Below are 23,726 nucleotides of genomic sequence, written 5' to 3'. Positions count from 1 at the left end.
ATAAACACACATACACACACACACAAAAAAAAAACAACAGCATTATTTTTCTTTACTTGCTTGATTTTAACCTGACTTTGCTCTTTAAATAAAAATTTGTGCTAGACATGGTGGTGCATACCTTTAATCCCAGGACAAAACATTATGAGGATCATCATGAGTTTGAGCCCACCCCTGAGATTGCATAGTGAATTTGCCTGGACTAGAGAAAGACCCTTCCTTGTAAGACAAAAAAAAAAAAAAAAAAGGAATTAGTTTAAATATCTCAAAACATATATTTTCTTGCACAGCTCTTTTGTGTGTATGTTACTGGGGATTTGAATCTAGGACCATTTACTCCCTAGTATCATGGGGTCCATATGTCTACCTAACCCTCCATTGTCCCTGTTTCTCCCCCTCCTCCACCACCATCTCTTGTTTTTGAATGTTTTGAGATGAAATCTCACTAAATTGACCAGGCTGCCCTTGAATGTAGGACTTTACCTCCCACCTCCCAAGTAGCTAGGATTATAGATATACCATCATGCTCAGCTTATGCTATATGTGTGACTTTATAAATTTGTAGCTTCAAATAAGCCATTAGTTGTAGCTAGCAAATAATTATTTAGTTCTTTCTTTTTCTTGGGTTCTGTGGGAAATAAAATATAAGACCATTTTTCTTGACATGGACGTTTAGATAGCTTTAATGACTAACATGAAATGACTTTGATTTTTTTTTTTCCAGGTTTTTCAAGGTAGGGTCTCTAGTCCAGGCTGACCTGGGACAAACTCTGTAGTCCTAGGCTGGCCTTGAACTCACAGCTATCCTCCTACCTCTGCCTCCTGAGTTCTGGAATTAAAAGCCTGCACCACTGTGTCTGGTAGGAGTTTGATTTTTGTCTAATGTAAATATTATTTTCTAATTTTATTTACATAGGTTGGATATATAGCCAAATTTTGGCTGTGGACACATTGGTTTTATGTATCAACACATTTCACTGTGCTAATGCTATAGATAACTCAGTTTATTTTACATGTAAACATTAAAACTGGGGTTGGAGAGATGGATTAGTGGTGAAGACACTTGCCTGTGAATCTTAAGGACCCATGTTTGATTTCCCTGTACCTACATAAGCCAGATGCCCAAGGTGATGCATGTGTCTAGAATCATTTGCAGTGCCTGAAGCCTCTGGTGTGCCCATTCTCTCTCTCTCTCTCTCTCTTCAAGCAAATAATAAAATAAACACATTACATCTGCAACTTTATAGTGAGTGTTATGGGACAGATTCAAAGTTAAAGGTTCATTTTTTTCCCCTAGTTGTGAAAAATAAGTTGGTTATTTGCCTGCAGAGATGACTCAGTAGATAAAGTGCTTGTATGTAATCCACTGAACCATCTCTCCAGCCTGGAATTTTGTTTATTGTGGCATGATTTGTTTTGGTCTTTTGAGATAGGGTCTTGGTATATAGCCCTAGCTGTCCTGGTTCTTGCTATGTAGCCCAGGCTAGTGCTTTGAACTTGCAACAATCTTTCTGCCTCAGCACTGCCACATTCTACCTTTATCTATTGAGCTGTTTCTCCAGTCATAGCTGTAGATTTTTAAAAATACATTTTTCTCAAAAAAATTGTTTATTTGCAAGGAGAGAGAAAGAAAGAAAGGGCCTCTTGGCTCTGTACAAATGAACTCCAAATGTATGTGCTACTTTTTATTTATTTAAATTTTTATTTATTTATTTATGAGAGAGAGGGGTGGGATGGGGGCGGGGCCACGCCAGGGCCTCTAGTTACTACCAATGGACTCCAGATGCAAGTACCACCTTGTGCATCTGGCTTACATGAGATCTGGGGAATTGAACTTGGGTCCTTAGGCTTCACAGGCCAATGCCTTACTGCTAAGCCATCTCTCTAGCCTGTTTTTTTTTTTTTTTTTCAAGGTCAGGTTTCATAGCCCAGGCTGACCTGGAATTCACTATGGAGTCTCAGGGCGGCCTCGAACTCACAGCGATCCTCCTACCTCTGCCTCCCGAGTGCTGGGATTAAAGGCATGTGCCACCATGCTTGGCCCCCCTATTTTATTTATTTTTAAAATATTTTATTATTTATTTGCAAGCATGGAGTGGGTGGTGGGTGTGGGCACCCCAAGGCCTCTTGCAACTGCAGTTGAACTCTAGATGCATGCACCATCTTTTACAACTGGCTTTACTTGGGTACTAGGGAATTGAACCTGTGTCCTTTGGCTTTGTCAGCCAGTGAGTTCCTCAACCACTAAGCCATCTCTTCAGCCCCCAAATTTTATTTTATTTTATTTATATATATATATATATATATATATATATATATATATATATATATATATATATATTTATTTATTAGATACAGAGGGAGAGAGAGAATGGGTGCGCCAGGGCCTCTAGCCACTGCAAACGATCTCCAGATGCATGTACCAAGATGTGCATCTGGCTAACGTGGGACATGGAGAATAGAACCTAGGTCCTTAGGCTTTGCAGGCAAGCATATTAACCGCTAAGCCATCTCTCCAGCCCCCAAATTTTATTTTTAATAATACTTAAAAATGAGCAAATAATTACTTGATAAATGAATATAAATAAGATTTTGTTAAATATTGTCATTAATTGCATATTTGTTATTTAAATTCTAGGAATATTTTATCCTTGTCATAGAATTGCTATTAATATTATACTTACTGTTTTTTTTTTTTTAAGATTTAAAAATTTTATTTATTTCTGTGCACATGCTCCAGGGTCCCTTGCCCCTGCAAATGAGTGCCAGACACTTGTGTGACTTTTTGCATCTGGCTTGCATGGGTGGCTTGGGAAATGAACCCTGGTTGGCAGTCTTTGTATGCAAGTTTCTTTAACCCCTGAGCCAACTTCCTAGCCCCCTGTGTTTTTCCATTTTAATGTAGGAACTAATTGTAAAAAAGACTGATAGTTGGGGCTGGAGAGGTGGCTTAGTGGTTAAGCGCATGCTTGTGAAGCCTAAGGACCCTGGTTTGAGGCTCGATTCCCCACGACCCATATTAGCCAGATGCACAAGGGGGCCGCACGCATCCTGGAGTTCATTTGCAGTGGCTGGAGGCTCTGGCGGGCCCATTCTCTTTCTCTTTCTCTCTCTGTCGCTCTCAAATAAATAAATTTGTTTCCTTCACAGGGAGACATCACCACACACATTTCAACTAGACTTATTCTTCAATAATGTAAGCAAACCAAGTGCTCCAGTTTTCGATAGATTGGGAAGGTATGTACTTGTTCACTAATTTCATTAAAGAGTATTAAATTAGAAAGCATAATTTTTTAGTTCTTCATGTAGAAGGACAGGAGGAATATTTCATCAGTTGGCGATATGAAAGAAATACCAAGCATGTCAAAGTATGTTACATTTGCAAAATAATTTTTTTTTTGTTTTTTTAGTTAGGGTCTCACTCTAGCCCAGGCTGACATGGAGTTCACTGTGTAGTCTCAGAGGGTCCTTGAACTCACAGCAGTCCTCCTGCCTCTGCCTCCCAAGTGCTGAATTAGAGGCACACGCCACCATGCTGGGCTTGCAAAGTAAATTAAAAAATTTTGTTTATTTATTTATTTATGAGAGAGAAAGAGAGAATGGGCATGCAAGGCCTTTAGCCACTATGTACGAACTCCAGACATGTGTGCTGCCTTGTGGATCTTGCTTATGTGGGTCCTGGGGAATCGAATCCAGGTCCTTAGGCTTTGTAGGCCAATGCTGTAACCATCAAGCCATTACCCCAGTCCCCCAAAGTAAAATTAAAAACAAATTTTTTTTGTTTATTTTTATTTATTTATTTGAGAGCATTAGGCATAGAGAGAAAGAGACAGATAGAGAGAAAGGGCACGCCAGGGCCTCCAGCCATGGCAAATGAACTCCAGATGCTTGCGCCTCCTTGTGCATCTGGCTAATGTGGGTCCTGGGGAATCGAGCCTCAAACTGGGGTCCTTAGGCTTCACAGGCATGAGCTTAACCGCGAAGCCATCTCTCCAGCCCCAAAGTAAAAGTTTTAAAAGTGTGTGTATTAGCCATCTTTTAGTTGCTTTTGATTTATGTATGCATTTTTAAAATACCTTGTTTTTTTGAGAGAGAGCGTGAGTTTTGGTGTGTTAGGATTTTTGCTGTTGCAGATGAACTCCAGATGCTTGAGCCACTTGGTGTATCTGGTTTCAATGTGAGCATTAGATAATTGAACCCTGGGCCAGTCGACTTTGCAAGCAAGCACCTTTTTTAACCACTGAGCTTTCTCTACAGCTTCTTGTGTACATGATATTATCACATGATTTGTTATTAACTTGCTTTGGAAAACATTGTTGTTTGATTCTTAAAATCATAGTAGCTGGGTGTGGTGGCAGACACCTTTAATTCTAGCACTTGGGAGGCAGAGGTAGGAGGATAACTGAATTTGAGGCCTCTCTGAGACTACATAGTGAATTCCAGGTCAGCCTGGACTAGAGTGAGACATTACCTCGAAAATAAAAAAACAAAACAAAACAGAACAGAAAAACAGTAGCAGTGAGAATTGTGTATATGTGTTTACATCACACTCCTACTCAGTGTGAAATCCTGTGGTCACAGTTTGTAAAATGGGACTTGGTAAAGGAAATGCCCTTTTTGGTTATTTAATATATACTAGAGGGCTGGAGAGATGACTTAGTGGTTAAGGTACTTGTCTGTGAAACCTAAGGACCCAGGTTTGATTCCCCAGTATCCATTTAAGCCAGATGCTCAAGGTGGCACATTATGTTGGGAGTTAATTTGCAATGGCTAGAGTCCCTGGTGTGCCCATTCTCCCCCCCTCCCTCTTCCGCCCTCCCTTTATCTCTCTCTGCCTCTTTCTCTGTCTTAAATAAATGAGTAAAATAATTTAATATATACTAGATATTAAAACTGCATGTCTGCAAGCAAAATGACCATGATGCCTTTTATCCCAGCGCACAGGAGGCTGAGGTAGGAGGATTGCTGTGAGTTTGCGGTCAGTCTAGTGCTAGAGAGTGAGTTTCAGATGAGCCTGGGCTGGAAGAATAAGATCCTATATAAAAAAGAAACAAAAATTAGGAAATCATTTCTTACTCCTTTATTGATCTTAATTTATGTGAAATTATATTGCTACTTAACCTTTAACACAATGTTATGCTTTGGGCTGGAGAGATGGCTTAGCAGTCAAGGTACTTGCCTGTGAAGCCAAAGGACCCAGGTTCTACTCCTCAGTACCCATGTCAGCCAGATGCACAAGAGGTGGCACATGTGTCTGGAGTTCGCTTGCACTGGCTAGAGGTGTCCTGGCTGTCTTTCTGCCTATCTCTCACTCACTCTGTCTCTCTTTCTGTCTCTCAAATAAATAAAATATTTTTAACAATGTTATACTTGGGATCAAACCCATGCTAGGCATGTGCTCTACCAGTGAATTATATCTCCAGCCCTAAAATGAGAGTACTTTTCTTAATTTTTTTTTTTTTGTTTTTTGAGGTAAGGTCTCAACCTAGCCCAGGTTGACCTGGAATTCACTATGTAGTCTCAGGATGGTCTTGAACTCACGGCGATCATCCTACCTCTGCCTCCCAAGTGCTTGGATTAAAGGCCTGCGCCACCACACCCGGCCTTAATTTGTTTTTTGATCAAACAATTTGATTAAACTTGAAGTTGGGGAGGGGCTGAAGAGATCAATGGACTCTTATGTTCTTTGCAGGGTAGATTTTCATTTTCTCCTTGTCTTTGAAAAAGTTTTTTTACATTTTGGTCCAAGTGTACTTTTTTCATTTTTTTGATGGTACTGGAAGTCAAATCCAGGGCCTTGTGTTTACTAGGCAATCAGTCTACCACTGGACTACATCCCTAGGTCCAGAGTGCAGATTTGGTGTACATTAGATTTTATGTCTGGAACTCTAAAAATATTAGTGATGTCTGATCTAACTTAGCCCAGTTAAATCAGAGTATATACTGGTTTGAGTTAAAGTTTATGTTTTCAGGGGCAGTAAATTAAGCCCAAACTTAGTTTATTAAACCAAAATTAAAAAATCTAGCTTTTGATTTATATTTTAATACTTGAAAGTAGAAAGACTGTAATGTGTGATAATTGGTGTCTGATCTTGTATGTTTATTTCTATTCTTTTTTTTTAATCTTTTCACAATTTTTATTAACATTTTCCACGATTATAAAAAATATCCCATGGTAATACCCCCCCCCCCATTCTTTTTGATAGCCTGGAATATGATGAAAATACTTCGATCATCTTTAGACCCAACTCAAAGGTAAGTGTAGAAGCCAATTTCTACCTTGTCACTTGTGTTTGTTCTCACTTTGGTTATTGTTTCTGACCCAAGTAAATCAGTGTTAAGGAATTTAATTTGCGCGTTCCAGAATATCTTTTCTTGTCTGCATCTTCTTGCATCTGTAAATTCTTTTTATGAATAGCATCATAGGGCTGGAGCGATGGCTCAGCAGTTAAAGGTGGTTGCTTGCAAAGCCTTAAGCCCTAGGTTTGATTCTTCAGTACGCACGGAGTGTCAGATATACAAGGTGGCACATACATCTGGAGTTGGTTTGAATGGCAGGAGGCCCTGGCGCTCCCATACTCAACTCTGTTTCTGTCTCCCTCTCAAATATATAATAATTTTAGAAAAGGGGAAAGTGGGGGGGAGGGTATTACCATGGGATATTTTTTTTATAACCATGGAAAATGTTAATAAAAATTGAGAAAAAAGAAAGGCTGATTCTCAGTCTAAGGAGTATAAAAGACTTTTCTTTCCATGATTTTCTTCTTGAATCTGATTGAGACCAGCATTTGTGTCCTCCCCTTGTTTCACTTGGGTGAACAAATTCAGAAGATTTAGTCTTGTGAATTGCTACTAGACACTGCTGTGCTTTATAGAAGTTTCTTAACAGCACCTCATATTTCTTGCTTTCCTATCAGTAGTTGCCTTATTTCTATATATATACAAAATGTGAAATACAAACATAATTGTGACCTAATATTGTTTGATTCTTTGGGGCATAAGAGTTTAATTTGTTGCATCTGGTTTGGGCTAAAAATCATCTTCCCTGCCTGTCCTCTTACCTCTGGTGCTGAGATTAAAGGCATGTACCACCGTACCCAGTGAAGTATCCATATTTTTTTCCCAACATATTTGAAATAATTTTGTTAAAAAATGAAATGAAGGCATCATCTTTCAAAATCTCTTCAATGTAACATAAATATCCATATTTTTAAAGTACAATGTGAATACATAAAATATACTCTTTCACTGTGGAAGTTGCTAACAAAGTCAAGTGTTTTGCTTGTAAGCATTTGGACCTGAGTTTGGATCCCCAGTGCAAATACATGTAAATTTTGGGCCTGGCAGCACATAACTGTAATCCTAGTGTCCTGGAGGTGAAGACAGGTGGATCCCCAGGGCAAGCTGGCTAGCTAGACTAGCTGAATTGGTGAACTCTAGGTTCTGTCTCAATAAATATGGTGGATAGCAATAGGGGAAGATACCCAGTGTTAACCTCTGGCTTCCATTTGCATATGTATATACCCCACATGTGCTTACACACATATGAAAAATAAAACATACCCCACATGTATGATTTGAGTGTGTGAGAGGTTATTATGCAGTTTTATACACCTTTACCATTATGGAGCTTGGGCACAATTTGTGACTTTTGTTTCCATGACACTGTAATTTATTAATTAACAAAAACTTCTGCATACTTCATTTTCATTTCTCTTGTTGTGATTGAGAGTTTGGTTATGCATTTTATTTTTCGGTTGTGCATTTTGAACATATTTGATATGATGCACAGAGATGGAAAGATACAGTCTTATAGAAATTGTAGAGGGCCATATAAAATCTGCCTTTAGCTGAATTTGCCAGTATTGACCTTGTTTTCAGAATGTTTTTAAAGACTTAAGTTGAACCATAAGTTAATTTGATTTAATTTTGCTTTTGGCATATTAAAACATTAATTTGAAAGATTTTTTTTCTCTCTAAAAATTAGGTTAATACTGATGGTCTGGTGCTAAGAGGCTGGTACAACTGTCTGACACTGGCAATATATGGATCAGTGGATAGAGTGCTAAGTCATGACAGAGACTCTCCACCGCCACCACCTCCACCTCCACCACCTCCTCAGCCACAGCCAACTTTGAAAAGAAACCCAAAACATGGTGAGAATTATTTATTTATTTGCTAGCAGAGAGATATAGACACAAGAAAGTATGTGTGTACCAGAGCCTCCATACATATGCCTCTCGTGCATCTGGCTTTACATGTGTACTGGGGAATAGAACTGGGTTGTTAGGCTTTGCAGATAAGTGCTTTAACTGCTGAACCATCTCTCCAGGCCCCGTGGTGAGAATTTTAAATTTGCTTTTGATATTGAAACTTAATTTTATTTTAATAAGAAAAGCTTATTCAAAAAGCTTTTTCTATTTTTTTTTTCAAGACTTGATATGATATCTCTCAGTCTCTCATCCTTTTCTTTTTTTATTGGTTTTTTGAGGCATGGTCTTGCTCTAGCCCAGGCTGGCGTGGAATTCACTCTAGTCTCAGGGTAGCCTTGTACTCATGGCTGTCTTCCTGCCTCTGCCTCCCAGGTGCTGGGATTAAAGGCGTGCGCCACCGTGCTCAGCACCTGCTTGCGTTTATTTATTTATTTATTTTTGCATTTTTAAAAATTAGTTTTCTATTCAGCAAATATAGGCAGTTAGGTACCATTGTTAGGCTCATCTGTGACGTATCCCCTCCCGTTTGGCCCCTCCTTGTTGAGGTATATGGGTCATGCATTGTGGAGTTAGCCCACAGTTATTGGTACAATAACCTGCTTGCATTTCTAACCAGGCTTCTGGAGGTGTTTAGCCTCTCGTCCTTTTCTTTCTTTTTTTTTTTTTCCCCTAAGGTAGGGTTTTACTATAGCTCAGGCTGACCTGGAATTCACAATTCTCAGGGTGACCTCAAACTCATGGTGGCCTTCCTACCTCTGCCTCCTGAGTGCTGGGATTAAAGGCATGTGCCACCACGCCTGGCTTCCTTTTTTATTTTTATGTATTTATTAGAAGGACAGAGACAGAGAGGGAGAGAGAGAATGGGTGCACCAGGGCCTCTAGCCACTGCAAATGAACTCCAGATGCATGCACCACCTTGTGCATCTGGCTTATGTGGGACCTGGAGAATCGAATCTGGGTCCTTAGGCTTAGCAGGCAAGCTCCTTAACCGCTAAGCCATTTCTCCAGCCCTTCCTTCCTTCCTTTACCCTCCCTCCCTCCTCTTCTCCCTCCCTTCCCCCCTTCCTTCCTTCTTACCAGTTTGCATATTTATTGTAATCTTGCAAAGTAGATGTCCCCTCTTTCTTTCCAGGTAGGGTTTCACTCTATCCCAGGCTGACTTGGAATACACTATGGAGTCTCAGAGTGGCTTTGAACTCACGGTGATCCTCCTACCTCTGCTTCCTGAGTGTTCTTATCCTTTTCTTTCATCCTTTCCTATAGGAATGTTTTGTTTGTTTTTTGAGGTAGGATCTCAGTATAGCCCAGGATGACCTGGAACTCACTCTGTAGTCCTAGACTGATCCTCCTACCTCTGCCACTGGAGTTCTGGGATTAAAGGCCTGTGCCACCACACTGACTCATTCTTTTAAAAAATATTTTTATTTATTTATAAGCAGAGAGAGAAAGAAAGAGAGAGAGGGGGAGAGAGAGAGAATATGACAGAGCGAGGGAGAGAAGAGATATGTCAGGGTTTCCTGTAGCTGCAAACAAATTCCAGATGCATGAGCTATTCTTCATAATGGCTTTACATGTATACTGGGGAATTGAACCCAGGCCTTTAGGCTTTGCAAGTCTAAACTACTGAACCATCTCCCCAGCTCTCCCCCCCCCCCCCGTTTTTTTTGAGGGGTAAGGTCTTGCTGTAGCCCAGGCTGACCTGGAATTCACTGTGTAGTGTCAGGCAGGCCTTGAACTCATAGTTATCCTCCTACCTCAGCTTATTAAGTGCTGGGATTAAAGGTATGTGCCACCACACCCAGCATCATTTGTTTTTAAACAAGATTATCTCTAAAAGAATTGAAGATGGCTTAGTGGTGAAGGCGCTTGCCTGCGAAGCCAGAGGACCCAGGTTCAGTTCTCCAGAAACTATGTAAGCCAGATGTACAGGTGGTGCATCAGTCTGGTGTTCATTTGCAGTGGCTGCAGACCCTAGCACACCCATTCTCTCTCTGAACCTCTCTCTCTCCGCATTCAAGAAAATGTGGCACAAATATTCATACTGAGGTCACGAGGGAAGAAATTTTCTTCACAATTCAATGTTTTAATGTGCACAAATATGTCCATTTCTTTTTTGTTTGTTTAGCTTTTCAAGTAGGGTCTCACTATGTAGTCTCAGGGTGATCTCAAACTCATGTTGATTCTTGTGCCTCTCTGTGCTAAGATTAAAAGGTGTCACCACACTTGCCATCCTTCCTTCCTTTTGACCTTGATACAATAGTGTGATGTGAGCTTTTTTTTTTTTTTTTGATACTGGCTACACACCTTTTATCACTCTATTTTTTTTTGTTGTGTGTGTATGTGTATCGTGCATGTATATGCATGTTTGTATGTGTAGGCACTTGAATATGTGTATTCATGTGTATGCGTATGAGGGCCAAAGGTTGATTGTGTGCCTTCCTCAATTGCTCTGCACTATTTATTTATTATTTATATCCTATCCTTTCTGTATAAAGCAAAAACAAAACACAAAAATCTAAAACTAAATACACCAAGACCCAAATAGTACTGGTGTTGAGTGATAAGATTACATGTGACTTTATTTTCTATTTTGCTTTCTGTTCTTTTTCCCAACAAATTATTATAAACCTAAATTATTTATGAATTAAGAAGTTATAAAGCTGGGTGGGATGCCACACGCCTTTAATCCCAGCACTCAGGAGGAAGAGATAGGAATATAGGCCACCCTGAGACTACATAGTGAATTCCAGGTCAGTCTGTGCTACAGCGAAAACCTACCTTGAAAAGAAAAAAGAAACTTAAATTTTTAGCCAGGTGTGGTGTGGCATGCCTTTAATCCCAGCATGCTGGAGGCAGAGGTATGAGGACTGATGTGAGTCGGAGGCCAGCCTGGGACAACAGAGTGAGGTCAGCCTGGGCATCTGGCTTATGTGGATATTGGGGAATCAAACCAATGTCTTTTGGCTCTGCAGGCAAATGCCTTAACCGCTAAGCCATCTCTCCAGCCCTTTTTCTTCTTTCTTTTATATTTTTACTTACTTGGAACTACAGACAGAAAGAATGGGTGCATCAGAGCCTCTAGCAGCTGCACACAAACTCCAGATGTATGGGCCACTTTGTGCATTTGGCTTTATGTGGGTACTGGGGAATCAAACATAGGTTGTTAGGCTTTGTAGGCAAGCACCTTTATTGCTGAGCCATCTCTCCAGCCCCCGAAATACTTTCTCTAGTTGGATGTCTTTTGTGTGTGTGTGTGTGTGATCCACCTAATTTAATTAGGGTTGCTTATATGAACATGGGCCCAGATTATTTATCAGAGAATGGGTAACTTACTAGTGGCTATTCCTGTGAAGAAAATTTCTCTAACCCAGTAAAATAAAAACTGCCTATAACTCCTCAGGGTAGGGGTAGAAGAGGCCTCATAAACTCCTTCACATCTGTGAAGGAAACCTCACAAATACTGTGACTATTCAACTTTGATTATTTTTTAAAAATTGTTTTTATTTACTTATTATTTGAGAGAGAGGGAGAAATAGGCAGAGAGAGAATGGGCACGCCAGGGCCTCCAGCCACTGCAGACAAACCCCCGATGCTTGTGCCCCCTTGTGTATCTGGCTTATGTGGGTCCTGGGGAATTGAACCTGGGTCATTTGACTTTGCAGACAAGTGCCTTAACCACTAAACCATTTTTCCAGTCCTCAACTTTGATTATTTAATGAGTTTTTTTTTTTCCCATGCTGAAGTTTAAAGCCCAGGATCATATGCTTGCTAAAGCACATGCTCTTGACAGTGAATTATACCTCAGCCCATACCACAGCTTATTTATCTTTTCACCCATCGATGGACATTTTTAATAGTTTCCAATTTATGGCTAATACAAATAAAATTGAATATTCCTGTTAGGAAATAACTTTTCATGTGTCTGGAGTTATGTAGTAGAATGTAAGTATTATATTTTGGATGTGGAGGTTAGGAATTCTTAACTTTATATATCAAGATTTTTAAGACTCTTGGAAGAAAAAGTTTATATCATCATTAAATTCTAATGATAAGTTCCACCAATTAAAAAGTATTTTTCATGTATTCATGTCAATATACTATAATAATTTGAATTTTTTCCCCCATATCTCTAATAAAACTGTAGCTGATGGTGAGAAGGAAGATCAGTTTAATGGAAGCCCTCCAAGACCCCAGCCAAGGGGACCAAGAACTCCTCCAGGACCTCCTCCACCTGATGATGATGAAGATGATCCTGTGCCTTTGCCAGGTGTTAAATCAATGCTGTTGTCATCACACCATCCCCACATTAGTGTTAAAAGAATGCTTCCTCTCTCTCTTTTTCAAGGTAGTGTCTCACTATAGCTCAGGCTGGGATCATAGTTATGCCCCTCCATGCCTGGCTTGAATGAGTACTTTTAATTTTTTTTTGGTTTTTCAAGGTAGGGTCTCACTCTATCCCAGGCTGACCTGGAATTCACTATGTAGTCTCAGGGTGGCCTCAAACTCATGGTGATCCCCCCACCTCTGCCTCCCTAGTGCTGGGATTAAAGGTGTGCACCACCACGCCCAGTTATGAGTGCTTTTTATTTTAGAAAAAAAATTATTCATACATGGGCATGCACTAGGGTCTCTCCATAGCCAGTGGATGCTTGTCTAGCTTTATGTGGGTAACTGAGGAATTGAATCCAGACCAGCAGGCTTTATAAGCAAGCATTTTTAACCACTAAGCCATCTCCCCAGCCTCAAAAGAGTACTTTTTAAAAAAGTCACTTTAATCACTGAAAGTGACAGAAAGGGAGGAAAAGGCTGATCAATAGAGAATTGGGTGCACCAGGGCCTCCAGCCACTTCAAACTCCAGATGCTTGGGGCCCCTTGTGCATCTGGCTAATGTGGTTCCTGGGGAATGGAGCCTTGAACCGGGGTCCTTAGGCTTTACAGGCAAGCGCTTAACCACTAAGCCATCTCTATATAGCCCTTATTTTGTTTTATTGCGGTAAGGTACTACTCTGGCCCAGGCTGACCTAGAATTCACTATGTAGTCTCAGGGTGGCCTCAGACTCATGGTGATCCTCCTACCTCTGCCTTCCGAGTGCTAGGATTAAAGGCATGTGCCACCATGCCCAGCTGTAATTTTTTTTTAAGTATTTTATTTATTTGAGAGAGAGAAAGAGATAGAAAGAATGGGTGTACCAGGGCCTCTAGCCATTGCTAACAAACTCCCCTGTACCGCCTTGTGCACCTGGCTTTACTTGGGTACTGGGGCATTGAACATTGGTCATTAGGCTTTGCAGGCAAGTGCCTTAACTGCTGAGCCATCTCTCCAGCCCCCCTCTACCACTTTATATAACAGGGTATTTAAATAGGGATAAATCATCCAGTCTGTCATTGTTTAGTTGCAGTCTCCAATTCTGCTACGTCCTGATATTTATCCATTGTAGTAATCTTTCTTCAATTTCTTTCAGTGTCTGGGGACAAGGAAGAGGATGCTCCACATAGAGAAGATTACTTTGAGCCTATCTCTCCTGATCGGAACTCTGTTCCCCAGGAAGGCCAGTATTCTGATGAAGGAGAAGTGGAAGAGGAGCAGCAAGAAGAAGGAGAAGATGAGGAAGATGATGTGGATGTGGAGGAAGAAGAGGATGAGGATGAAGATGACCGTCATACAGTAGATAGTATTCCTGATGAAGAGGAAGAGGATGAAGAGGAAGAAGGTGAAGAGGACGAAGAAGGTGAAGGTGGGTTAGATTAGCTATAATGTTTTGGTTTTAAGTATTGGAAACTAAATAGGTGTAGCTTTGTGCATTGCACAAGAATTTATAGCAAAGATTAAATGGGTTTCATGAATTTTACGAGTTTTTAGGCCTTGTATTAGTTACTTTCTTATTGCTGTGATCATACATACCTGACAAGCAATATACTGGGGAATCAAACCTGGGTCCTTAGGTTTTGTAGGCAAGCGCCTTAACTGCTAAGCCATCTCCTCAGCCTGTATGTCACTCTTTAACAACTGAGCCACATCCTCAGTTCATAGATAAGCATTCTAAGTAAGTAAATTTTTTGTACAGATGTAACAGAGCTGGGCATGGGAGTCACATGCCTTTCATCACAGCACTCAGGAGGCAGATGTAGGGGATCACTTTGAGTTCAAGGCCAGCCTGGAACTATAGAGTGAGTTCCAGGTCAGGGTGGGCTAGATTATGCCACCATGCAATTATTTCATGCATAAACTGTAGTTAACCAAAAAGTGTATTTCAAGCTGGTTTTGATGGTATGTGATTTTTAATCCCTTTGGAGGCAGAGGTAGGAGGGGTGCTGTGAGGTTGAGGCTACCCTGAGATTTCCAGGTCAGCCTGAGTTAGAGTGAGATCCTACCTTGAAAAAAGAAAAAAATGTGTTCTAATTATGCATTATTTAATCTTACTCTCAGGGGATGATGGTTATGAACAAATTTCCAGTGATGAAGATGGAATTGCTGACTTGGAACGGGAAACTTTTAAGTATCCAAACTTTGATGTTGAATACACTCCTGAAGATTTAGCTTCTGTGCCTCCTATGACATATGATCCATATGATAGGGAGCTAGTGCCACTCTTATATTTCAGCTGTCCATACAAAACTACTTTTGAAATTGAAATCAGTAGAATGAAGGATCAAGGTGCAGATAAAGAAAACTCAGGGGCAATTGAAGCCTCAGTAAAGTTAACTGAATTGTTGGACTTATATCGGGAAGATAGGGGTGCAAAATGGGTAACAGCTTTAGAGGAAATCCCAAGTTTAATAATGAAAGGACTAAGCTATTTGCAACTGAAAAATACAGAGCAAGACTCACTTGGTCAGTTGGTAGACTGGACAATGCAAGCTTTAAATTTACAAGTAGCCTTTCGCCAACCCATAGCCTTAAATGTCCGACAGCTCAAAGCGGGGACCAAATTAGTGTCCTCATTAGCAGAATGTGGAACTCAAGGAGTCACAGAATTGTTACAAGCAGGAGTGATCAGTGTATTGTTTGATCTCCTATTTGCTGACCATGTCTCATCTTCCCTTAAGTTAAATGCTTTTAAAGCTTTGGACAGTGTCATTAGTATGACGGAAGGAATGGAGGCTTTTTTAAGAAGCAGACAGAATGAAAAAAGTGGCTATCAAAAACTTGTGGAGCTCATCCTTTTAGATCAAACTGTAAGGGTTGTCACTGCTGGCTCAGCTATTCTCCAAAAATGCCATTTCTATGAAGTCTTGTCAGAGATTAAAAGACTTGGTGACCATTTAGCGGAGAAAACTTCGTCTGTTCCTAATCACAGTGAACCTGATCATGACACAGAGGTTGGACTTGAGAGAACAAACCCAGATTATGAAAACGTGGTAGAAGCGTCTATGGACATGGATCTTTTGGAGTCCTCAGACATAAGTGAGGGCGAAATAGAAAAGCTTATTAGCCTCTTAGAAGAAATTTTTCATTTAATGGAAACTGCACCTCATACAATGATCCAGCCACCTGTTAAGTCTTTTCCAACAATAGCACGAATTACTGGGCCTCCAGAAAGGGACGATCCATACCCTGTTCTCTTTAGGTAAGACATACTTGCCTTTTGGAAATATTTCCCAGATCCTTAGAAGTCATTTTATGTGATAATTTTTTTCTTTTTATTCGTATATCATGCATAGCTGTGTAAAAATATTTGATATTTCAAAGTACTTGATATTTTAGTAGTAAGAAATACATTACTGTAAATCAGCATTAGGAACCTAGGTGAAAGATAGTACATAATAACAGTGCTTGTTGTAAGCATGACTATAAGCAAAAAAAGTGAAAAACTGCCTGATTGATTCTGGGAGGCTAAAAGAAAGGGATGGTGTAGAAAGGAGAGAACTTCCTCTGTAAAACTCTTTTGACTTTATTACTCTAGTAAGTTAAATTATAGTTTCTAATGTTATTTTATAGTCCTGGTAATATGCCTTTATTATCATTTGCTTCTGCCATTTACCTCTCTAGTTATATAGTAATATAATTTTGCCATTGTTGGTACAAGAGTCCATAGTAGGTTTTTAATTTAGTTTTAGTAAGACTTTGTCTTCTGGCATTCTGATTGTAAATAATTTTCTGACTAACATAAAAAAAGAAAGGCAAACTTTTATTAATTTTTTAAAAATATATTTATTTGAGAGAGAGGAAGCAGATAGGGAGAACGAGCACCAGGACCTCCAGCCACTGAGGTTGAACTCCAGATGCATGTGTCACTTTGTGTATCTGGCTTACATGGGTACTGAGGAATAGAACCTGGGTCCTCAGGCTTTGCAGGCAAGTGCCTTAACTGCTAAGCAGTCCCTCCAGCCCCCTTATTACGTATTTCTGTGATGGCTTTTTTGGTCTTGATTTGGGGCAAAGTGCGTTTTAGGAAATAGGTTATTTCTCTTCTGAAGTCTATATTGGGCCATTCCAGGTTCCAGCTGAAGTTGTTGGTCTGTTTTAGCTAAAGCAAAGCCAAAGGTCCTGGCTGCAAGTCTTTGCTTAGAGAGGTTATCCCAGAAAGCAGAAGTGTATGAGGAAAAGAAGATAAGGAGGGAGGGAGGGAGACATCCTGCTGCTGCCAATCAACTTCAGATACATGTGCCATTCTGTGTATCTGGCTTTACATGGGTACTGGAGAATCAAACCTTAGCCCTTAAGCTTTGCAAGCAAGTGCCTAATCACTGACCCATCTCTCCAGACCTAAAGAGTAGTTCTTAGTTCAAAGCATTGTGGATCACAGTTACAATTTTAGCACACAGGTAACTGAAGAGGATTGCCATGAGTTTGGGACTAGCCTGAGTTACAGTGTGAGACTCTGTCAAGAAAGAGAGAGAGCTGGGGAAATGGCTTAGTGGTTAAGGCATTTGCCTGCAAAGCCTAAGGAACCGGGTTCAATTCCCCAAGGCCCACGTAAGCCAGATGCCCAAGGGGTCGCGTGCATCTGGAGTTTGTTTGCACTGGCATGCCCACTCTCTCTATCTACCTTTCTCTCTTTCGCAAATAAATATATAAAATATGTTTTTAAAAAGGGGGAGAGAGAAAGGAAGAAAGAAAGGGGAAGGAGCTTTACAGATCATTCCCTTTAATTTGGCCCAGTGGAGCACACACTCGGTACTCACAAAATAATAATAAATAGTAATGATGACTTACTATTGCAGTCTGAGGATAAGGCTTAAGGTCAGCTTTACTTTTACCCTGTCTAGTGAATATTTAGCACACAAAGAATGATTTGCACTTAGTGATACATATATACCAATTAAATTTTCCACAGGTATCTTCACAGTCATCACTTCTTGGAGTTGGTTACCTTGCTTCTGTCAATTCCAGTAACAAGTGCCCACCCTGGTGTGCTGCAAGCCACAAAAGACGTTTTAAAGTTTCTTGCACAGTCACAAAAGGGACTTCTTTTTTTTATGTCAGAATATGAAGCAACAAATTTGTTGATCCGAGCTCTTTGTCACCTTTATGATCAAGATGAAGAGGAAGGCCTCCAGTCTGATGGTGTTATTGATGATGCATTTGCCTTGTGGCTTCAGGACTCAACTCAGACCTTGCAGTGCATTGCAGAACTCTTCAGCCATTTTCAGAGATGTACAGCCAGCGAAGAAACTGACCATTCAGATCTCTTGGGAACCCTTCACAATCTTTATCTGATTACTTTTAATCCTGTGGGAAGATCAGCTGTTGGCCATGTGTTCAGTCTTGAGAAAAATCTCCAAAGTCTCATTACTTTAATGGAATACTATTCCAAAGAAGCCTTAGGGTAATTTTCTACTTATTCTTTTTTCTTTTTTTTTTTTTTTGGTAGAGTCTCACTCTGGTTCAGGCTGACCTGGATTTTACTATGTAGTCTCAGGGTGGCCTCAAACTCACAGAAATCCTCCTACCTCTGCCTCCCGAGTGCTGGGATTAAAGGCGTGTGCCACCACGCCCGGCTATTTTCTACTTATTCCTAATACTTTGACTATATTAGAAAACTAGATCATTGATGGACTGTTTTTTATTAAATGTTTCTTTGAAGGCACAAATTATATACATATATTTCATAATGTATAACTTGCTAATTAAGAATTAGAATAGCTGGGCGTGGTGGTGCACACCTTTAATCCCAGCACTGGGGAGGCAGAGAAAGGAGGATCTCCATGAGTTTGAGGCCACCCTGAGACTATATAGTGAGTTCCATGTCAGCCTGGGCTAGAGTGAGACCCTACCTTGAAAAAACACAAAAAAAGAAAAAAAAAAAAAAAAGAATTAGGATAAGGGCTGGAGAGATGACTTAGAAGTTCAGTCATTTGTCTGCAAAGCCTAGGGACCCAGGTTTGACTCCCCAATACCCGTGTAAGCCACAAGGTGGCACATGTATCTGGAATTCATTTTCAGAGGCTTGAGTCCCTACTGTGCCCATTCTCTTCATATAAGTAAATAATTATTTATTTATTGATTGATTGATTGATTGATTGATTGAGGTAGGGTCTCACTCTAGCTCAGGCTGACCTGGAATTCACTATGGAGTCTCAGGGTGGCCTCGAACTCACAGTGATCTTTCTACCTCTGCCTTCCAAGTGCTGGGATTAAAGGTGTGCACCACCACGTCCAGCTATGAAATATTTTTTATAAAATATAAGAAAAATCCCTAAGATGTGGCTGTTAAGCAAGGCAGTGTACCTTTTTCAGCTTATTTCAGTTAATTCATGGTGTTGATAAAGATCATAACTGTAGTATACCTGGTGATTGGAGTAGAAGGGAATCCTAAAGCCCAGGAGTATCTATATCTATATAATCTATAGACCTTAAGAATAGTTAGCACATTCTCTTGCTGTCTTTTTCTCTAATCTTCTAAAGCTTTCATGGTGCTCTGTCTTTAGAATTGCTCTGACTGAATGGGGGGAATTTCAAAGGATAATGGTTTTGATGAGCCTTCCCAGTAGGACAGAGGATAGTAGTGTATGAAAGGAAAGAGGAGCCCTCTTGTATCTAGTATCATGCAGAAGAGTAGCATACACAGTGGGGTTGTGATAGAACTTCCTATGAAAGGCAAATATAGTGGCTTCTGTGCCTTGTTATACTTTTTAAATATTTTATTTATTTATTTGTTTATTTATTTATGAGAGAGATACAGGGAGAGAGATAGTATGTGTGCCAGGTCCTCTAGGCACTGGAAACAAACTCCAGGTGCATGCGCCACCATGTGTATCTGGCTTACATGGGTTCTGGGGAATCCAACCTGGATCCTTAGGCTTTGCAGACAAGTGCCTTAACCACTAAGCCATCTCTCCAGCCCTGTCATTTTATAAAGGTGCTTGAGTCTCTATGGGTTTGTCATTGTGTGTGTATGTGGTGGGTGGGGGATCCTGGAACTAGTATTTCATGGCTACCAAGGGATGACTACTGTTAATAACGTTTCCAGAAGTGTGGAAAGTGAAGTGTAAAATCTGATTTCTTGTCTTCAGTTGCTTCATTGTAAATTTTCTTAACCTCTTTTAAACCAAATAGAAACAAAGTTTAATATTATTCCTGAAAAAGTGTTTTCATACTGCAAACTAAAAAAAACCTTATTTTGTTTCAGTGATTCCAAGTCTAAGAAGTCGGTAGCTTATAATTATGCATGCATACTTATTTTGGTGGTGGTTCAGTCGTCCAGTGATGTGCAGATGCTTGAACAACACGCAGCATCTCTCTTGAAACTTTGTAAAGCAGATGAAAATAATGCTAAATTACAAGGTATGGTACCTGAAGTTATTTTCTGCATTTGTGATACATGAAGGAAAAAGTCTTTGAGGATCAGTAATTACTGCTTTATCATATTTGATAATATACATGATAAAACCATTTGAAACTTTTTTCAAGGGTACTTTATTTATTTGCATGTGCACATGAATGCCAAGGCCTCATGCTGCTACAAGAAACACCACATGTTTGTGCTATTTTTGTGTCGAGCTCATGTGACTGGCCTGGGAATGGAACCTGGTTTGGCAGGCTTTGCAAGCAAGTACCTTTAATCACTGAGGCCCCTCTTCCCCATTAATAATAATAACTTTTTGAAATTGTCTTTTAGGAAAACAGTTTATAAAAGCTGAAGGATTGTTAGGCACATGCCTTAAGTCCTAGCACTTGGGAGGTAGAGGTAGGCGGATTGCCGTGAGTTGAGTTTGAGTTTGAGTTTGAGGCCAACCTGAGACTACATGGTGAATTCCAGGTCAGCCTGGGCTAGAGCAAGACCCTACCTTGTAAAACAAAACAAAAGAACCAAAGGATTGGTAAAATGTTTTAATGGGTAAATGAGAGGCTTTGAAAATACTTTTTTTGGACAGTCATGAAAAGTTTTGGTCTAGCTAATCAAAAATGCAAGAGATAATAAAAATGGATAGAAGAAATCTAAAGTTCAGTTTTTTTTTATAGTATGCTTCTGCATGTGTTTTACTATAAATGTATGTGTGTGCACTGTTCTGAGCATAACAAAAGAACTTGTGGAATAATATCTTCAAAAGTAAAGAATGGGCTGGACATGGTTAAATGGATTCCTAGCACTTTAATAGATTACACCTATAATCCAAGTGCTCAGGAAGCTGAATGAAGCTAGAGAGATGGTTTAGAGGTTAAGGCCCTTGACTGTGAAGCCTAAGGACCTAGATTCAATTCTCTAGTAGCCACATATGCCAGATGTAAACAGACCTTGTGCATCTGGAGTTCATTTGCAGTAGCCAGATGCTCTGGTGTGTCCATTCTCTCTCTCTCTCTCTCTCTCTCTCTCTCTCTCTCTCAAAATGGATAAATAAAGCCAGGCATGGTGGCATATGCCTTTAATCCCAGCACTCGGGAGGCAGAGGTAGGAGGATTTCCATGAGTTCTAGGCCACCCTTGAGACTTAGAGACAGTGCATTTCAGATCACCCTGAGCTAGCATGAAACTCGACCTCAAAAAAAAAAAGATCAATAAAATTAAAAAAATATTTCTTTTCTTAGCTTTATCAAATGAAAATTTTATAACATTGAATAAATATTGCTAAAATGCTTTCTTTTTTTCCTCCCTCCCTGCTTCTCTTCCTCCCTGCCTCCTTCCTTCCTTTTGTTTCTTCTTCCCTCCCTTGCTTGCTTGCATGCTTGCTTCGTCCGTCCCTCCCTCCCTCCCTGCCTCCCTTCCTTCCTTCTTTCTTCCCCTCCCCTCCCATTTTCTCCCTTCCCCTCCCCTCCCCTCCCCTTCCCTCCCCCCCTTTTATTTTCTCTTTCTTTTCTTATGTCATACTCTAGCTTTAGGCTGACCTGGAACTCATGCTTGGCCTTTTTTTTTTTTTTTTTTTTTGAAGTAGGGTCTCACTCTAGTCCAGGCTCAACTTGATCAGCCATTTTTTATTTCCTTTTTAAGATAGCCTCAGTATGTAGCTCATGCTACCCTCAAACTCTGATCCTCCTACTTCTACCTCCTACATGCTGGGATTATAGGTGTGTTTCAACACATCTGGCTCTTTTTTTCTTTTTAATTATAAATTTTGCATATGATAGTTCTAATAAAAGTTGGCATACTAGAAGTAGAATTTTTTCCTAATAAAAGAAGGGCATACAATCTCCTAAAGTAGTTATTGTTTTATTTGTTAATTCATTTGTTTACTTATTTTTATGTTGCTGGGGATTGAACCCAAGATTTTGTGGGTTGGACTAGCCTTCTCTCCAGAGCTACACACCTAGCCCCTTAAAAAATATTCTTTTGTACTGTTTTCTGGATGATCAATACATTATCATCAATACATTGCTGTATCTTTCCTTTGAGCTGTATATATTTTGTATATATGAAAGAAGGAAAAAAAAAAACCCAAGATATGCACAGCTATAACACTCACAGTGTAGTAGTATAGAACCAAGGAGAGATATGACTGCCAGTGTTTGAAGCTGGAAAATCACTTTGACATTAGGATACTTTTCTTTCTTTTTCTTTTTTCTTTTCCTAATGTTAGGGATTGAATCTGTGGACATACTAAGCAAGTCCTCTGAAATAATGTTGCTTTAATTAATTAATTATTTTGAGACAGGCTTTCATGTATCTTGGGCTAGCCTCAAATTCACTCTGTAGCTGAGAATGGCTTTGAACTTCTGATTTTCTTATAGAATGCTTCTATGAAAATACATCTGGAGAAAGGGTGTAAGTGTCATAGCTTCTTGGAGAGCTTTGAGATTGGTTGTAGAAAATGGCATATTTGTGTTTTATAATCAGTTTGCTATCATTGTTTTGGGGGAAGTAATTACTGCTTTTAATTTAATAACAGGTTAAGAAATTAACAAAATGGGCTGGTGTGGTGGCACATGCCTTTAATCCCAGCACTCGGGAGGCCAAAGTAGGAGGATCACAGTGAGTTCCAGGCCACCTTGAGACTATAGAGTGAATTCCACCTCAGCCTGGGCTAGAACCACACCCTATCTTGAAAAACAAAAATAAAAAAAAGAAAAGCAAAAAATTCACGTTAGGCTGTTAGATACCTTAGCAGTTAAAGGCTCTTCCTTACAAAGTCTACCAGCCTGGGTTTGATTTCCCCAGTATCCACATAAAAGCATATGCACAAAGTAGCACTTGAGTCTGGTGTTCTTTCCAGCTACAAGACATCCTACTGTGCACCCTACACACACACACACACACACACACACACACACACACACACACACACATGTAAATAAGTAAATGCATAGTATAGAAAATTCATTATAATTATGTAGACTGTTTAAGGATTTAAACATTTAAAGAAACTCAGATAAGTCTTAGTGATTATTTATTTTTGAGCCAGTATAGGGCTGGATTTCCATTTCAATATAAAGTCTGTATATAAAATTAGATGCATAAGCTCTGCATGATGGTGTACAACTGTAATCCCACCAGTTATGAAGTCGAGGCAGGAAGATCATACGTTTGAGGCCAACTTGGGCTACATAGTGAGACTCTGTCTCAAAAAAATAATACTAGGGTTGGAGAGATGGTCTGCTGGTTAAGGTGCTTGCCAGCAAAGCCAAAGGACCCATGTTTGATTTCCCCAGTACCCACATAAAACCAGATGAACAAAGTGGCACATGCATCTGGAGTTCATTTGCAGTGGCTAGAGGCCCTGGTGCACCATTCCCTTTGTCTATCTCTGCTTAAAAATAAATAAGAATATTTAAAAAATAATGTTAACAAGTGAATTAATAAAAAGAATTAGAATAATTTTCTTATATAAAGCTTAGATGATTGAAATAAAATTAGATGTAATTTTTTCCTCTGAAAAATATTTTTTCTTCATTTGTTATAAAGGTTTTTATTTTTAAATACTCTTTTTTTTTTTTTTTTTAAAGAACTTGGGAAGTGGCTTGAACCTCTGAAAAACCTTAGATTTGAAATTAACTGCATCCCAAACCTAATTGAATATGTTAAACAGGTAAGTAAAACTTAAAAGTGCTTTGATTTTCTGAAACTTTGTGATAGTATGTGGTGGTAATACATTGAGTTACTTTTGAAGATAGAAAGCATGAGCTCAGAGCCAGACATG

General features: G+C 39.6%; 1 protein-coding gene across 2 annotated transcripts in view; it reads left to right on the top strand.

Annotated features, from left to right (window-relative positions):
* The window catches only part of Virma (vir like m6A methyltransferase associated), a 97,145-nt gene that overhangs the window by 41,510 nt on the left and 31,909 nt on the right, over window positions 1-23,726 (top strand). For both annotated transcript variants that reach the window (XM_004656938.2, XM_045143007.1), the window contains 9 exons: window positions 3,151-3,237; window positions 6,207-6,255; window positions 7,988-8,156; window positions 12,358-12,480; window positions 13,677-13,949; window positions 14,642-15,782; window positions 17,493-17,984; window positions 19,788-19,942; window positions 23,533-23,615. In XM_004656938.2, coding sequence (XP_004656995.1) covers window positions 3,151-3,237; window positions 6,207-6,255; window positions 7,988-8,156; window positions 12,358-12,480; window positions 13,677-13,949; window positions 14,642-15,782; window positions 17,493-17,984; window positions 19,788-19,942; window positions 23,533-23,615 — 2,572 coding nt within the window. The remainder of the gene's footprint in view (window positions 1-3,150; window positions 3,238-6,206; window positions 6,256-7,987; window positions 8,157-12,357; window positions 12,481-13,676; window positions 13,950-14,641; window positions 15,783-17,492; window positions 17,985-19,787; window positions 19,943-23,532; window positions 23,616-23,726) is intronic.

This window comes from Jaculus jaculus, chromosome 2, assembly GCF_020740685.1.
Source record: "Jaculus jaculus isolate mJacJac1 chromosome 2, mJacJac1.mat.Y.cur, whole genome shotgun sequence".
Lineage (NCBI taxonomy): Eukaryota > Metazoa > Chordata > Mammalia > Rodentia > Dipodidae > Jaculus > Jaculus jaculus.
Note: the sequence above shows the minus strand (reverse complement) of the source record. Positions and strands in the feature narration are given on the sequence as shown.